General features: G+C 33.0%; 3 protein-coding genes across 4 annotated transcripts; 1 reads left to right on the plus strand and 2 right to left on the minus strand.

The window, feature by feature from the left end:
* LOC109325768 (prohibitin-3, mitochondrial-like) lies at positions 412–3828 on the minus strand. The gene is made up of 2 exons (XM_019558320.1): positions 2926–3828; positions 412–727 (listed from the first exon to the last, which is right to left on the minus strand). Exon 1 carries the CDS (start codon positions 3765–3767, stop codon positions 2931–2933), a length of 837 nt encoding a protein of 278 aa, XP_019413865.1. The 5' UTR covers positions 3768–3828; the 3' UTR covers positions 412–727; positions 2926–2930.
* Positions 9796–12356, minus strand: LOC109363246 (putative kinase-like protein TMKL1). Of its 2 annotated transcripts, none has more exons than XM_019609442.1 (2): positions 11481–12356; positions 9796–10870 (listed from the first exon to the last, which is right to left on the minus strand). In XM_019609442.1, the coding sequence occupies exons 1-2, from the start codon at positions 11971–11973 to the stop codon at positions 10275–10277; spliced, it is 1089 nt and encodes a 362-aa protein (XP_019464987.1). In that variant the 5' UTR covers positions 11974–12356; the 3' UTR covers positions 9796–10274. The 2 variants fall into 2 exon arrangements, with proteins under 2 accessions (XP_019464987.1, XP_019464988.1); XM_019609443.1 differs by having other exon boundaries at positions 9797–10867.
* LOC109363531 (adenylate cyclase, terminal-differentiation specific-like) lies at positions 16953–17930 on the plus strand. Its single transcript, XM_019609795.1, has one exon. It carries the CDS (start codon positions 16953–16955, stop codon positions 17928–17930), a length of 978 nt encoding a protein of 325 aa, XP_019465340.1.

Here is an 18173-nt window from a genome sequence, read left to right on the forward strand (position 1 = left end):
AACTTCAAGTTGATGAACAATGTTTGCTAAGTAGCTCAGCCTCAGAGTATTGAATAATGGTAGCAAGGGTGAAAGAAAAGTGGTGATATTGTTATCATCATGAAGAACACATTAGTATAATCTTTCAAATGGATCATTGCATATACAATTGAGTAGGAGGTGGTAGGAGTTTTAGTAATTTAACAAGGAATTATTGCAATGGTGACGATGACCTTCAAAGGGCTTCTTAACCTTGCAAGTGCTTATGTTCATTGTTTGTTTCTTTGTTTTATTTTGATTCATTTAGTGTTAAGTAATAATGGAAAACAAATATTGATGATGTAGAAGCAAAAGCTTGCTGCTTGCAAACCAATTCAATGATTTCAATCTCCACCCTCTAGGATAGTAGTAATTTCAAATTTGAAGAGCAAATTGCAGCACAAAACACTATTATTGAAACATTTTTAATGAGTAGATGTTAAAAGAGCTACATTAAGCAGAAAAGTACTCAAATCCATCTCTCGCCTTATATACTTAACATGAAGTGATCAAAATAAAAGTACATAATCCCATTTTTCACCAAACATGAAGGTCCAAATTCATCTATAACATTTTTTTTCTTTTTAAAACCGTACTAAGAAATTATGTTCAGATGAGATGGTGTCTACAAAATAAAATAAAAGCTTCCTTCCAAGAACTGAGAAAGTCGTGTCAAATCCATCTTTCCAAATTCCAAGCATGCCACTACCTGAATGAAGTAGTAAAAAAGTCAGGGGATTCAACAATGAAATATTTCTGATATGACTGCTGCCAATTAAAAGGCCATAACAATTTTGACACATGCTTTTCCCCTTTTCCTTTTCTGGAGAGATGAAAGGGGGAAGGTTAAAAAAGAGCAAGGGGTATTTGATTTTAAAAGTTGAGAAAGCACATGATACTAGGCATATCAGTGAAGAAATAACTCAGGATAGTAGAAAAATGAATAGAGCTAGCATATGCAACCGAAACTTTTTCAGTCATCTATGTACAAAGGAAGAGATTGTACATAGAAGAACATGTTAATTAAATGGCAGATGCAAAGAGATTGTAGCTTGAAATAGTGAAAACAAATTACTGATTCAACATTCAAATTGGGCCTGTGTTTGTTTGTTAGTTCTATGAACAAACAAATTACTGATTCGGCTTTCCTAGCTACTTGTCATGAAATGCTAGAGCACCTCCTAAGGTTGAGACTATGGGTAGAAATGAGTCGAGTTGAGCTTGGCTCAACTCAGCTTGTTAAGGATTGACTTGAGTTTCAAGTTGAGTTCAATGCGAAATATCTTTTCAGCTCAAGATGGGCTCAATTAAAGTTCACGAATTTTGAACGGGCTCAAATTTCTTTCGTTCAATGATTCAAACAATCATCAATGATATACACACATAGGTATATATATATGTGTGTACATACATAAATAGAAATGAGACTATTAAATCCATTTGTATGACAGTTTTACTTTAATAAATATTATATTCTATATTTATATAAAAATATGTTTATATAATAATTATAATTTTTTTTAAAATATGCAATATATATGATTATATATTTAATGTGTATAAATTTAAAGAATCTCTATGTGTATATATGTATAAATTAACTATTTAGCTCAAGTTTCACTCGTTTATTTAACGACCTCAATTTTTAGCTCAAGTTCAACATGTTTGAGTTTCGAAAAAATGTCGAGTTAGTTCAATTATTGTCACCCTAGTTGAGGCTTTTGTTTGTACTCTAGTACTCAACAAGATTAATAATATGATTGGCTAGTGGTAAGTAGACCTAATAAAGGTATTTTCCCTCAGTGCTATGTAGAAACCTCACAAGCTCTTACTACAAATTTATATCCACTAAAGCTACTGAAATTCAATTAATGAGACATACCATGTTAGGAGAAATGGCCATGCCTTACAAGCAATCTATCCAATCTTTATTATCATTATCAACATAAAATTATTATATGCAAAGTAAACGCAATTTATTTTGATAGATCATACCCACTTTGGCATGGTTGGTAGCACCCACAGTATGTGGAGATAGCAGATATAATAAATTCTTATAGACAGACACACAATGATATGAGGACTAAACCGGATTGGATGGTCTGGCTGAAAACCGGGCTTGCAAACGGCCTTGGTTCGCACTCTTAACCAAACGAGGGTTTTGGACCGTAAAAATTCTGGTCTGACCCGATTATTTTGTACTAACCCGGGAAGCGAATAGAAGTTTCACTTAAAATTTAAAAATATATTGGAAAGACATTATTCCAATTGGACACAAACATATGGGACCTCTTCCACTTTGATGTCCGACTTGGGTTTCGTAACATTGGACACACATATAGTTGCTAAAAACTAAAAAATTACTCAAAAAGCATACTCGCCATTAATAACATTTATTCAAATTCAAGCTTTATGAGGATTTATTTATAGTAATTCAATGTATCTAAGTTTGTTTTTAGAAACTAATACAATCTATGCTTCTTTTACACATTCAAAGATCAGAACTACTTTCAAAAGCTAAATTATAGACATAACAAGTATAGCATCCTATTTCATATATCAGAAACAGTTTAAATTCATGATTATCAAAAGCTATTTCATATATCAGCCTTACTTTTAAGCACACAAAAAACATTGATCTAGCTGATATGCATGATAACCATAAGCAATTCAGCATCAAGTATTAAAAAAAAACAAATACAAAAGCCTTAATGCAATTGAAAAGCCAATCAGCAACATAAACACACCCAAATCACTCAACAAATAACATTCCAAGCAATAAGTAACCATCTATTGTCACAGTTCACAACAAAGTAAAATCAACACTGACACAAATTATAACTAACTACCTAACAATTAGTACCAAACCAAAATCGAAAAACAAAAAAAAAATAACAAGGAGTTTACCCAAATCAACGTGCAGGGTTAAGTCCCAAGAGCAAGTTCTGTCCACCAGGCAAGTAAGACACATTAGGCGACTTTGCCAATGTGGCTGCAACCTCCCTAGATGCCTCAATCCTCCTAAGCTCAATCAACCCCATTCCAGCCGCGGCGGTAGCATCAGAAATCAGCTTAGCAGAATCACTTTCTCCCTCAGCCCGAATAATCGCAGCCCTACGCTCCTGCTCCGCCTTCATCACAACAAACTTAGACCTCTCAGCCTCCTGCTGCGCCACCTGCTTCTGCTCCACAGCTCGCGAGAACTCAGCTCCATAAGAGAGGTGCGTGATAGCCACGTCATCAAGGACGATGTTGAAATCCTTGGCTCGACGAACGAGGCTTTCACGAACCATGTTAGAGACATTAGGGCGCTCAGTGAGGAGTTGATCGGCGTTGAATTGAGCAACAACCGCTTTCAAAACCTCGTTTCCGATTGAAGGAAGGACCTTCTCGTCGTATTCGAGACCGAGATTCTGAACGATGACGGAGAGGTGATCGGTGTCGGGGCGAGAGAGAACACGGAGGGTGAGATTCACCATCTGAAGATCTTTGGTGCCGGAAATTGAAGAGAAGGTGTGGGGGCGAGTACGGATATCGAAGATGTAGGGTTTTTGAACCCATGGGATGAGGAAATGGGTGCCTTCGCCGACGGTTTCCTCGAGGATTCCGCGGAATCGGTCGAAGAGGACGGCGCGCTGGCCACCGTCGACTGTGTAGAGTGATGAGTTGAGGACGGCGGCGGAAGCGCCGAGGCCGATGGCGGCACGGGCGACGTTGGTGAGGAAAGATACGGCGGCTGGGCTGCCCATTTTTTTGAGTAAGGGTTTTGGTTATTTTTGTTGTCTGAAATGTGGGTTTTAGTTTTTATTTATTTTGTTTTATATTTCTTGTGGAAGAAGCCAATTTTGTGGGGTTGCCTGGCTTGAGGAATTAGGGTTAACATTTTATGAAGAATACTTAGATTTGTTGGACAATATATCAATTTCTTTTCAAAAACCAACCTTTTAGTTTTCACACCATGCATTAGGGAGGGTAAGTGGTTCCGGGTTAAACCACGAAATCGATAGAATCAGACCATAAAATATGGTTCAATTTGATTTTGCAGCTCGTCTGATTATTTTTCTAAGGAACAATTTATGTTCAATTCGGTTTATGGTTTTATAAATTTAGGAACCGTTGAAACTGAACAACATATTAAAGAAATAGATATTAGTTAATGTTGATATTTAATTATTGTTCAAGTTCTTCAACCAATTTTATAATTTAAATTATCAATTATATGTGAAATGTAGTATTATATATGTTACTAAATTGTTATTATGTTAATATTATATATGTTATTACTTACTAAATTGTTTCTCGTTGTCTTAATGATTTGGAACATATATTCTTTTGTAGTATTGAGTTTGAAACTAACATATACCATATATTGATATACATGTATTGTTATATATGTTACTAATTGTGAATTATAAGGTTATATACGTGACTATTGTATATTTTACTAATTGATATATATGTTACTGATTGTGGATTATATTATTATATATGTAATAATTCAATTTTTCTCTCCATAAATTACATAATTATTATATATGTTAGTAATAAACAATTACGAGTTTCAACATTTTTACTCATGATTCATAATTTTTTATAATAATAATAATAGTGTTTTTTCTTTTATGGACAGACAATATATTTTGTAATACATTTTGAATTTTCAATTGATGCAATATTTTTTTTATAAAAAAATAATAGGAAAAACCGTGGAACCCAATCATTCAAGAGCAATTTGGTTCGGTTTGGTTCCTATAGTTAAATTTGTGGTTAATTGAGCAGAATCAAACCATGTGTTTATATCGGTTCGGTCACAAAAATGCACCAAAAACTGAATCGAACTTTTACACCCCTTACCGCATGGGATGAATTGCACACTATCACTAATTGAAAATTTCAAAAATGTTCTAAGTGTATTATTTATATACTAGATTTTTTGGATTTGTTAACTCCGTATAAAACCATAAGGGTATGTTTTTTCTCTTTTTTTGAATCCATATAATTTCATAAGAACGTGTTATTTAAAATGTGTTAATACATATCTTTGGAACCACATGAATGTGTTATTTTATTTGTTAGTTTGAGTCTGTTAACACATTAATAAGAAACCATATTGATGTGTTTTTTGCTAAACACTACCATAAGATGGATTAATGGGGACTAAGGGTGTTTTTGTTAAAATATAGGGTTTATTTATTTATTTGTGGATTGTAAAAACTCAAGCCTTAGGAATTCAACTACGTACACTTGTTTTTTAACAAGCCTACAAATATTATTGTCAATTACATCCTAGGACTTACAAATTAAATCAAAAAATAAATAGGGGTAAAAAAGATAAAGAGAAAATGTACCACTGTTGCACTCTATCACTAAAAGCACTCTTGTATACATAGTCACATATCCGACCTACCATGGGCTGAGATCCTCTCTGGTACTGAAAGATCCTGTACTAGAATCTGAAGCCCAAATTTATTTTATCATTTATAATATTTTCTTAGTTAAAAATATTTTAAAATTGGAACCATCAATTTTCTCTAAAGTCCATGTGTCTCTTTTCTTATTAAGTACTAATAATCTATTTTCACCTACCATTACAGCTTCTACATCTGCAATTATCACTCTAAATCTCTAATGCACTTAACACATTTATTTCACATCCCCTGTCTTCATTTATTAATGCTAACTAATGCTTTCCGCTTCTCATTGTATGTTGGTCCGAGTTACATAAGTTAGGTTCCACAATTTTATATTAAAAGACAGAACTGCACACTATTTCCTTCATTATTATGTGGCTCACATAGATAATATCTTAGTGCAGTCATTTTTTAGAAGTCTAAAGTGGGTTATGCAGTTTTTGGTATATAGATGAGTTCAGAAACTTAGCAGGGTTTAATTAGACTAGGAATGTTTGAATAGATAACAGCACTTTTTGGATGTTGTTAACATTGGTGTTACTATAGAACTAAAATGTTGAAGCTATGTTTCTCAACTCTAGTTCTCACATTACTATAATTTAATTTCATTGCATATTATTTTCTTGCTAGCTTACATACATTTACATTTCATATACTATGTGAATTGTAGTTACCTTTTTATGCTATAAGAAACGAGAATAGCCTCTCTATTTTATAAAACTTAGTTCGCGACTACTCTTTTAAAATTGAGCATGATCACTTCATTTTGTCCCATTTTAAGTCACATGAGTCACTTCGGAAAGTACATTTCATAATATGGGATTATATGAATTTTAAAATTTCGTAAGTTGTTAATTTTGTAATCAAAATTACATGACTTGAACTACATGCAACTTTTTTTATAGAAAAATAACAATAGTAATTATCATTCAAAACTTAACTTTCCTTATACTCTACATTGGTATTATAATCATATGTTAGTTAAGGACATAAAAAGCATTCTATCACCAATTGATGAAACAAAGACCTTCTCTTCCAAAAAATTAATGTCCTCAAATCAATAAAAATATTTTATTTTTTTATATTTTTTTGCTTTCTAAGTAAGTGACAACTTTTAATTATTAGAACATAATTAGAATACAAAAAGTGGGACAGATCTATTCCAATTGATTGATGAAGAGTATAAGAACAATCATAAGTTATACTAGTGACTCCTCTCCATTACCGGAGAGAGAAGTGTTGTATAAAACAAAACAAAAAGTATGATAAAAAGATAATTATATTATTTTATTTGCATTTACAATGACACTTTTATCCTAAAACTAAGTATAAAAAAATCACTTTTCTCTGCTCTTCTGCAAGAATCACAAACACTTTTTGAATTATGGATACAAATATAAGAATCCAAATTCAATACGTAATTTGCGCATTCCAAGAATATTCTTTAATAATCTCATTTTTCAGTTATTAAACCCTTTTTTTACCAAGTTCAATGTTAGTAAGATTAGGAACTATTTATATGTTTCGATCGAACAACAAATTGTTATTTTTAATAAGTAGTTTTAAAAATAATAAAAAATTACTAAAAAGATTAATAAAAAACATAAAATATATGAAGAAATGCCTGGAGAGGACCCTACTCCTAGTTTTTACATCCTAATGAATCAAGATAGTGAAATGATGGTTATCATGTAAAGAAGTGTCACTACTAATATATATATATAGAGATATATATTTTGTTATGACTTTTTTCTTAGCTTTCAATCTTTAAGAAGACCATAGAAGAGACTTTCAAAAAAAAAAAAAGACGACCATAAAAAAGGAATAAAAGTAACACGCTAGCATAATAATATTTAAGAGTTAAAGAAGACTATATAGCATTACAACAGCCGAAAAGAAAGACAAAGAATTCTTATATTTTTCATAAAACCAGATATGAGATAACACATGGGTTGTACTTGTACCTATGTTGGAGTTATTTGACAGATTAATGGAGAATATAACAAAATAGGATAGTGAAAGTTGAAATATTTTGGTTCTACCTAGAGATTTTTAATACATCTTATTTATTCCACGCAAAAGGTGGAGATTCAATTGTGGTTAACTGATTATGCACTTAATCCCCCTCTCAAGATAAAGGAATAAAATAAAAGACAATACTTTCTTTGTCCATATCTTTTTAAAATAAGTTAATCATTAAAGTGAAAAAGTAGATGTGTATTTATCAATGAACTTTGGTGAATTAAGATTATAATTACTTTAAATTAAACAAACCATTGACATCTTTTTGTTTCCTAATTACCCACTCTTTAAATATAAGCAACTTTAAAAGATTTTTATCCTAAAAAGATGATGACTTGCACTATTTCAAAATAACAAGTTTACCAAAAAAAACATTTAGGATTTGTTTGTGAGTTAATTTGTAGAGAGGAATGAAGAGAAAATAAATGTTTGAAGTCATCTTATAAATATATTTCATAACTCTGAAATCATTCACTTCTCTCCGGTGCCCTTCAGTCTTCAACTCTCAAACAGACCATTAACAACTATATATAATGCCCCAACATATGCTTAAATACGTAAACTTATATCATTTATATTTATATCTATACTATATATAATATATATACTATATATAAAACCAAAACTATAAATAAACACCGTAACATAATTTTTCATATTCCAAAATTACCCTTTTGTAACTCATTCAATAATAATTATTGTAAACTTGCAAATATTAATTTTATTCTTTTTCATAATACATCATTATTCTTTCACACATTTTCTTATTTTTATCTTTTCTTTTTCAATTCTATTTTTTATTAATCTTCTTACAATTTTGGTCTGTTAAGTTTCTATATAACATTTCTTATATTAAATTATTTTTCTTTAAAAAATGTAAAACAAAAATGATACATATCAGAAAAAATAAGAATGCAAATCAATAGGCAGAAAGTGCCGATCCACATGTTAGTTAACAATAAATACAAATTGCTTCACATGCTTATCAACAGAGTAACAACCAAGATCAGCTGACCCAAATAAAAAATCTACATCTCTACTTCATCTAATAAAGTTTTGACACATAATATAAAATTAATATACCACTTTAACTTTGATTCTCACTACTTAAGTCTCATTTTTTTTTTAAAATTATCAAAATTTATTGGATGAGAGGAAAAGATTTGGGTATAACTGATATGCATTCTTAAGCAAAGTCACAAAGCTAGTACTAAAACTAATAATACATAGAGGATGAAATGGGAAGCATAGAGTTGCTTCATGTTCATGTTCCCCCACCTGCTACTTATGCCCCACATGTCCCAGACACGTATGGAGAAATCATAGTTGATTGGTTCTTGAAAAATCACATTTCCATAAAGCACATCACTAATAATTTGACTAAAGTTGCAAACTTTTAAAACAGTTATTATGGCCTTTAAGAAATTAGAAATAGTATATGAGAATGTTAACCACCCACTTTAATTAGTTCTTAACTATATAGTGATGTATCAACAATGAATTAGCACACCCTCCTACACCTACCTTCTAACCACCACTACCCACCAGCTATAAGTTATCATTAAAAATAGCAACCGTTTTTTATTATATAATGTACTAATGATTTAAGTTTGACTTATCAATAAAGTTGTTGTTCAAGAGGTATTCTGAAAACAACTTGTTTGTGTAGAAATCTAACATTTTCAAACCCCACTAAGTCGTGGACATCTAAACTTCTGAAACCTCATTAAGTACGAGCCTCGTGTCTGAGCATAATTCCCTATTTGATACATGTACAATGTCAGAATCCTGTAAATTGAGGGAATAAAAGTTTGCTTAGACAATAAGATCCATAACTGTAAAATAAAATATTTTGTCAAATGAATATTACAGTACTGCCACAATGGTCTCAACTATATAAGGAGCTATAATATTATGTTAAGTAAATAAGTGACATACTCAAATGGAAAGTTGTTAGATCTTAACCAACACAAACAATGTAATTTCTTCTAAGTGAGACTTTGAAATCTACCAGTTCCACACTCTTGTAGTGTATTTGAGCACTATGGTTCCAAGACCAAATGATCTCATTTCCTGGCCCACAAAATTATTCAGATTCCTTTACACTTTTTTGCAGTTTTCAATTCTGGGCTACTAACATGAAACCTGATGGGGTCACAAAGAGCTTTTTTTGCCTATCAGATTCCTTGTCTTTTTCACATCAGAAAAACTGATACACCAGCTACAAATTCTTGGGAAGAATATGGTCATTCATCAACAACTCTACATCAATAATCAAATACGATAACATTTACATTAACAAATTATTATTTCATTGTTTAAATACATACATGAAAATTTGTTTAAATACATACATGAAAAATACATTGTCATCCGTGCGAATGCGCGAGTATGTTACTAGTTTCTCCATAAAAAAAGTACAGTTACGTATAGAATAGTATCAAGATGGGCGACATCATAGAGATTCCCAGTGTCAGTCTCACTTGTTATACCGCACATAATCTCAAAAATGTCCAAACCCGTGTCCAAAATTTACAACTTCAATCAGGAAGGTTTAGTTTCAAGCTATAATTCCTCATTTGACATCAACCCTTAAAATCAACATCAACTGTTCTGAAGTCTTTGGTAGTCAATTCCACTTTTTGTAAGCAGGAGAGTGCAGGACACTCACTTTTCCTAATTTCTTAAAACAAAAATGTTATTGTCTCCAACCACATCATTGATTATGATGAATTTGGAGAACTGAAGGTGTACGTTATCACTGCTTCGGAAGTGGCCAATGCCTTCAACAAACCGATAAATTTTGTATAACCTCGATGGCTTCTAGCCTGCAACTTCTTCAAGCTTCCGAAGGACCTGCTTTATGTTAGGTCTGATTGAAGGGGAATGGGAGCAACAAGCCAAAGCAAGTTGAAAATATTTGAGAATGCATTCTTCTGAAACTGGAACTCTATCATCTCTGCCGTTTCCGAGAAGAATGGCTGGATGGTATAAATCGGAAATTCGTTGTCCAAGGACAGCGTTTCTCATGAAATTCGGCAAATAGAAATCCCCATCAGGAGTAGGGTGCTCATTTATCGGTTCCTTCCCTGAAAGTAATTCCAGAAAGATAACACCGAGGCTATATATATCAGTTTCTTCACTAGCATCCTTCATTTTGATAAGCTCGGGTGCCTTATAACCTTGAGCAGCTGAAGTTTCAAGCATTTCTTGGCCAGCGGTAGGATTCAACAGAAGATGGAGGCCTGAATCTGAGATGTATGGTCGATACGAGTGATCCAAAAGGATGTTTTTCGACTTGAGATTTCCATGGATAATAGGCTTCTCCTGCCCCGTGTGAAGACGCTCTAATCCCTTAGCTATACCATAGGATATTCTGTATATGATAGACCATTCGTAACACTCTCCATTTCCATCTGCTGAAGTGAACAACATTGATCAATAATCAGACATCAAATTAAAAAATAAAAGGCATTCTCTATGTTGGGAATAGCAGTGTTGATGATTCAAATAGACAGGTTCGAAAAATGTTGCCTAACTATTTGATCACAAGCCTTTCTTAATTGATATTTCAATTTTTCCTAGTCCAACTAAAGATACATTAATGAATACTAATGTTGTCACAATGATCAAAACATAAGGTAGATAAAATTTAATAGCATCAATCTCATCCTTGAAAATGTAAAGTAAAAAATTTAAAAGTAGAAGAAGAAAGAGAAACATTCATCCTTCTGCCACTAAAAAGTAAAGCCTATTTTTTTAAAGTTCAAGTAAATGCAAGGGCTTTGATAAACAGAAAATCACTTAAAGAACTGTGATTAGCAGTTAACACAAAACTTGATGCTTCTTTAAACACCTAAAATAGATTAAGTCAATGGTTTTCAAATATACTAGACATCAGTATTTTCATGACATCAACATCATTATACTGATAAAAATCAGGACATATCATCAAATTAAATTTCACAAAGAGAGAAAACAGAGGAACAACAGATTTCAAAGACAGACAGGTAAGAGAATCATTATTACCTCTTATGAACTGAGCCAAATTCCCATTTCTATAAAAAGGATGAACTAGAAGCTTCTCAAACCTTGGCCCAGTGTAAAATCCAAGAAGTGGTACCAAATTAGGGTGCCTTATCCTTCCAATAAACTGAACAATTTCATCCAAATCTTCAGCTCTTGTAGTGCAAATTGGCCTCAGAAACCTCAACAACCTCACTTTGTTGCTCCTTTGCAACAAGGCCTTATACAGTGTCCCATAATTTGATTTTCCAATCACTTCCCCTGGAGCATCCAATATATCACATATTGTAAGGTCCTCTCCACCTTCAAAAATGATCAAATCCTCCTTCTGAATTATATCATCTTCCTGAATATTCTGTTCTGACCATTCTATGTCTTTTCCACTCTCATGTTTTGATTTTCTTCTCCTGCATAAGAAGACACAAAATGCAAGAATGACAAAAAATGTAGCTGATGTTAGTCCAACAACTAAAATCAACAAATGGGTAGTTTCCATTTTCTCAAAAATCTATTCTTTTTTGTGATGGAATTGAGATAATGAAGAAATAAGAAATTGGGCACTAGGATCTAGATCTCATGAGAGAGAAAAGGAATAATATTGATGGCAAATAATAATAATGGCATGTGGGGTTAGGACAAGGAGAAGCATGTGTAAGAGAACTTTTGTGGGTGGTGGGGAATTTGTACATGAGGAAGAAGCAAAAGTTATGAATTATTGGATTATAGAAGTTGAGAGTGAAGGGTTTATGTTAGTTTGTTGTTGATGGGGTGGAAGAGGGAGAAGAGGGAGAAGAGTTAGAGAGCACACAAGTTGGAATGTGAATGTAATGTGAGACAGATCTAATGCATGTGATCACTTCTATCCAAACTTTATTCTTCTGTCTCATGTTGTCATGTGAAAGTACACATTTGCCACACAAGAATTTTATGCTTCATCAAAAATCTAATATAATATTTATGTAATGTAGTTGTAATATATATTAGGAGGAGATACACTTATCTAATAGTAAGATTTTTAAAAAAATTCCTCCACATTTTAACCATTAATTTTACAAAAAATCATAGTTTGAATTAGTTATTAGATCTAACCTATTAGATTTTCATAAAACTGATGATTAAGATGTGAAGAAAGTTTTTTAAACTTACTGTTAGAGAGTAAATATATTCACTCTCTAATGTATTATATATCACTTATTTTATTCATTTTATATTTTTTGGAGCATAATCATCATAGTTAAACTTGAATGATATATGATAAAATGGTAGTGTATGAAACTCAATTTTTTCTCTAATCTTTTTTATTTTTCAATTTAAAGTTTAGAATGAGGAAGGCACATATAATACGGAGGAATAATGAATGGCACTAAGAGTAAGCTTAATAAAAAAGGAATTATATGTTATAAAAAATTTATATATAAATTTGGTGTAAAATAGAAGTTTTTTATGTTTCATTAAATAAAATTAAATGAGAAACAAGTAACTTGGGGAAATAATGAGAAACTTGACTAGTTTCATATCTTATTTTGTGTTTTTTAATTTTGTCCAAAACATGTCAGTATCCTACAAATAATTTTTTATAATGCTTTACTAAGAAATAATCTTAAATAAAAAACAATATTTATAATCATTACATACTATAAAAGTTAAGAATTGCACTGAAATCACAGTCAGGGTCAGATAAGATGATTAAAAATGGCAACTGTGTGTAGATTTCCATTTACTATTGCATTTATAGATACTAGTCAAAGTCTATTCTCTATATTTCATTTATGACTTATATTTGTTTGACCTGATTATAAAAAAATTACTTTTTATGTTTCTGGAAAGAGAAAACAACTTTTATGAATCAAAGAAGATTGTTTATATTAATTGACTATAATAATATCAACCACTTACTATATTCATTTACCTAACGAATATGCATTTCATTATATTATTAAAATATTTTTGGTACTTTATATGTATTATTTTTATTTAATAGTAAAAAAATATTAATATGTGAATAATGAATTATGTTATATCCAATTTTAAAAGAACTTTCATACTATCAATAAACAATTCATTTTATATTTGTTATTAATATTTAAAAAATATTAATTATGAATATAAATCTCAAATTTAAGGTTTGGTTGTTGGTTAATAAATCTCAAATTTTGAAAACCGTGAGCCTTAGCTTACAAAGATAAGTAAATTTTTTATAACATGAAAATATATTTTTTATTAAATAGGCAAGACTAATATGTACTTTGGAGAAGTAAACATTATCATATTAAAATTTGACAATCAACCTTTTTTATTTTATATAAGATACAATAATATATATACAATAACAAATCTTCATACAAAGTTTAGGAGGGACAATAATATTTAATTATAATTTATAATTAAGATTAACTTTAGTAACAAAAAAATATAAGGAAATATATATAATTGTTTCAAAGTTTCAAAACAATTTATTAATTCTAAATAACAATAATTAACAATTAAAGACATTAAAATGTCTTAAACTTTTTGACGATTGAATTGGGGTAAATTTTTCAGCTATTGCCTTTTCAATATAAATTATGATATTGACTATAAATTTTTTATCTTCTATCTTACTACATAATTTTGTTTGATTGTCTTTGCTGCTGAAAATTTTATAGTAACAAAACCATAATAGTTAATATAAGACGATCAACTCAATCAAGTAAATAATACATTTATTTTTCTCATATCTTCAAAGTTGCACTTAAATTAGAGATGATAGAGAGTTTTTCAAACAAAAATGACTCACAATATCAACAATAAAATGTTAAAATTGACATCTTAAGTTAATCATATCTTACTCATTGAAATTCATTGGGTGCATTTTGCATAGGAATACATATTTATTATATTAAATTATTTATAAAAATCATTACAATCTTAGGATTTTTGTTCCAAAGTTTGACAAAGACAATCTATGATCTCATAATCTATTTTGTAAGTGTAAAATCATTATGAACTCAAATCATTACAATCTTAGCAATATCTGTAACGCCCCGAAAAATACTCTTTATTTATTTCGCGGAAAAGTGAGTAAATTTTTTTTCTTTTGAATTGGTGACATAAAATTGTTTCCTTTTAAAAACCTTTCTTTTCTGGGAGATCACTTTAAGTAACATATAATGCGGAAATCAAAATCGGTTACCTAACGGTAACTGAAATGATACAACATTTCCTGAATATACATCATCATAGATATATATAATGGGTTAAGTCATAGTCAGTTCATACGGACTAGGTTAGTAAAGGCAGAAACTACATCACCACTAACATATACAAAATCCAAAGAAACGCATCCCCCCACCAAAAACAAAAAGGGGACATCGACTGGCCCACAAGCTGACTCAAAAGATTCTAGGAATGTTGGACCCCTCACTCGGGTCCTCCTCCTCCTCCGAGTCGGACACGAGGTCGATCACCTCCACTAAGCTCTCTACTTGACGAGCTCAACGACCTCGTCCACCTCCTCCTCTTCCTCCACTTCATTATGCCACAACTCAGTGGCATAATTCGGAGGGGATGACATTCTCAAAACTGGAGCCTTCTTGCAGGGACCTCCTCCAAGACCACTGCTCCTCTTGGCTCTACTGGATGACGAAGCATCCAAATAATCTGGCCACGTCTTATAACCGTGGGAGGGAATAACGCCATCACTCCTGACTGGCGGGTATCGAAGTCCAACCTCTGAAGACGTCGGCCTCTTTGGCAGCAAGGTGAAGGAAGCGTCAATATAGGTGTCGGGGTGAGGGATCATCATTGATGACCCGTTGCACACCATGTGCAACGACAAACCGCAGGGGCCTGTGTATGTATATATGTGTCCGTCACTAGCCCATTGTCCCATCGGGGACATCGTGAAGTGATAACCTCGAATGTGAGTGCTGTTGTTGGCCATCTACATAGCGAATATATACAGAACAAGAACAATACAACAGAGAGAGTAAGACATATAATGAACGTAAATTCATTGACGGCGTAGACTTACTCAGAATATCACACTCATATATGAAAAGCAGTTCATATATATAACATACCACATTATAACTCCTTAGTGGTTCTCGTAAACAATTATCCAATCCACATGAATAATATAACCAAACTCATCCATTGTTCTCATAAACAATTATCTAATCAACCTATGTAAGGTAAACAACACTTATTCAATATCATAATTCACCATTTATCAATATATAATTCATCGACAAGATATCATGACTATAATTAAATAACACATAAGTGGAGATCATAACCCCAAATAATAACATACACATATATTATCTATAACCGACATCATAACCCACCATTTATCAATATAAACAATAATGTATCACATACATTTCATAAACAAATATCATAACCATAAGTAATAATATGTGCATAAGGTTAATGATGCATGATGTTTGTACTCAAATGTGGGAATCCACTTCCACAAGTACAATATATGTATGCTATGTCATGATCATCCACCTTACACCAATATCCTCCCAATAACATAGTCGGAAATAAATCAAGAGTACAGGTCCCATACCAAGCCACTTTGTACGCACCAACAAGCCTTCCATGAGCCAATTGCTCAATAAGTTCCATAGGAACAGTCCATAACAGGACGATGTCGTAACAAACGCTTTCTGGGCATCCCTCTCATTGATCCAGATTGCAAAGAGGGGTTATTAGAGATCGTCTAGTTTGACCTGTGAGAACTGTCCGATCCAACAAGATGTCCTCTCCCAGGAATACAAGGGACTCACCTCACCTAGACTCTCCCTCAAGACATTGTTGATGAATCACCGTCCAACAACGCCGTCCCTCTCAACGTCATGGTACTCTAAGGCATCCCGTCAATTTCCTCTCCATTACTCCATTATTAACCATATGCATATGAACACTAACCACAGTTAGATGATTAAATCTTTTAATTGTTATTTACCATGCTCGGCCCACCTTAAGTCATCTCCCTCAGGAATGCTTCTTATGGGTCCCGATCTTACGTTAACACGTAATATAAAGGTAATACATCCCACCACTACGCTCATTGCTGAATACCCTGGACGGTCCCAGACCAAGCCTCTTACGGTCAACCGATCCCGCTCCGTGGTATCCTGGATTCCTTTCTGGGCAGTGCCCTAATTCACATCATACACTTTAAGCAAGATAAAGTCTAACACAAATGACAGAACATGACCGCATACATTCTATATTTGGAATAAATATTGTACACTAATGAGATAAAAGTCAAAGAATATTTTACATTGATTAGGCATAATTAGGCATGATTAGTTTTCCAATTATGGATTTGTAATTCCTGTATATATTACATGTTGATAATCAATAACAGACACGGAAATATTTTCCTATATGGTATCAGCTAGGTTTGATCCATACCAAATTGTAGCCGTTGCAGCTTGAATCCTTATTCTTCCGCTCCAAACAAACCTTCTTTCTTTGACCATGCCTTCACCTGATGAAACCTCTCCTCCTAAATTTCACTCTGCCTTTGCAATAACCAACTTGAAAACCATCATTCCCATCACGTTGGACAATGATTCAAGTCTCTATCTTTCTTGGTCTGTCTTGTTTCAGGTTCAAGCGCGTGTTCACAATGTACTTGATCATATAATCCCTCCCACTGATGAAGCAACCCGACAAAGAGTTGCACAAACAAAGACCAATGATCCCAACCTCTGGAACCGTCTCGACGCGGTTGTTCTGCAGTGGATGTATGCCACTGTTACCCAGGATATTCTCAGCTCCATCCCGGTGCTTAACGACACCGCTGAAAGCTGTTGGAACCGAATTACGACTATGTTTAAAGACAACAAGCATTCGAGAGTAGTCCACCTCGAGCATCAATTCGCCAACACGCACTTGGAAGATTTCCCGTCAACAAAAGCATATTGCAATCGCCTGAAACTCCTCGCAGATCAACTCGCCAATGTTGATTCTCCCGTCAACAACACTCGTCTTGTGTTGAAGATGATTTCTGGACTGACAGATTCATATGCAGGATTCGTTACATACATCCAGCAACAAGATCCCTTGCCGACGTTTGAAACGGCGAAATCACGGTTGGAATTAGAAGAATCCACCATGATTCAACGAGTTGCACGCGAATCCGGCAACCAATCATCTCCGACAGCCTTACTCATGAAATCAGAAGATGCGAACTCATCTTCCTTTGCCTCTCCTGCCAATCCCATGCGACACTCTCTAAACAACAACAACAATAATCGCGGCAACAACAACAATTGGGGTAGAAACAGTAACCGCAGTAACAAGGGGAACAACTCTGGCAGAGGTGACCGTAGTTACACCGGCGACGGTGGTGGACGTGGTCAGTATCCTCAATGGCAGCAACAATTTCCTTGTCAACAACAATGGCAACAATACCCTTGGGCTCCTCCTCCATGCCCTTACCCATCGTATTGAACTAAAACCAATGCTGGCCCAAAATATCAACAATCTGATATTCTTGGACCAAAACCCCAACCTGCTGCTTTTACTACCACTGAACCAAGCCCAACAGATATTGAAGCGGCTCTTCATACTCTACATCGTGCTCAGTCTGACCCATCTTGGTATATGGACACTGGAGCAACATCTCACATGACATCTACAAATGGTAATCTCTCATCTTATTTTAATTTGAGCAAAAATAATAGTATTATCGTA

Source organism: Lupinus angustifolius, chromosome LG13, assembly GCF_001865875.1.
Source record: "Lupinus angustifolius cultivar Tanjil chromosome LG13, LupAngTanjil_v1.0, whole genome shotgun sequence".
NCBI lineage: Eukaryota > Viridiplantae > Streptophyta > Magnoliopsida > Fabales > Fabaceae > Lupinus > Lupinus angustifolius.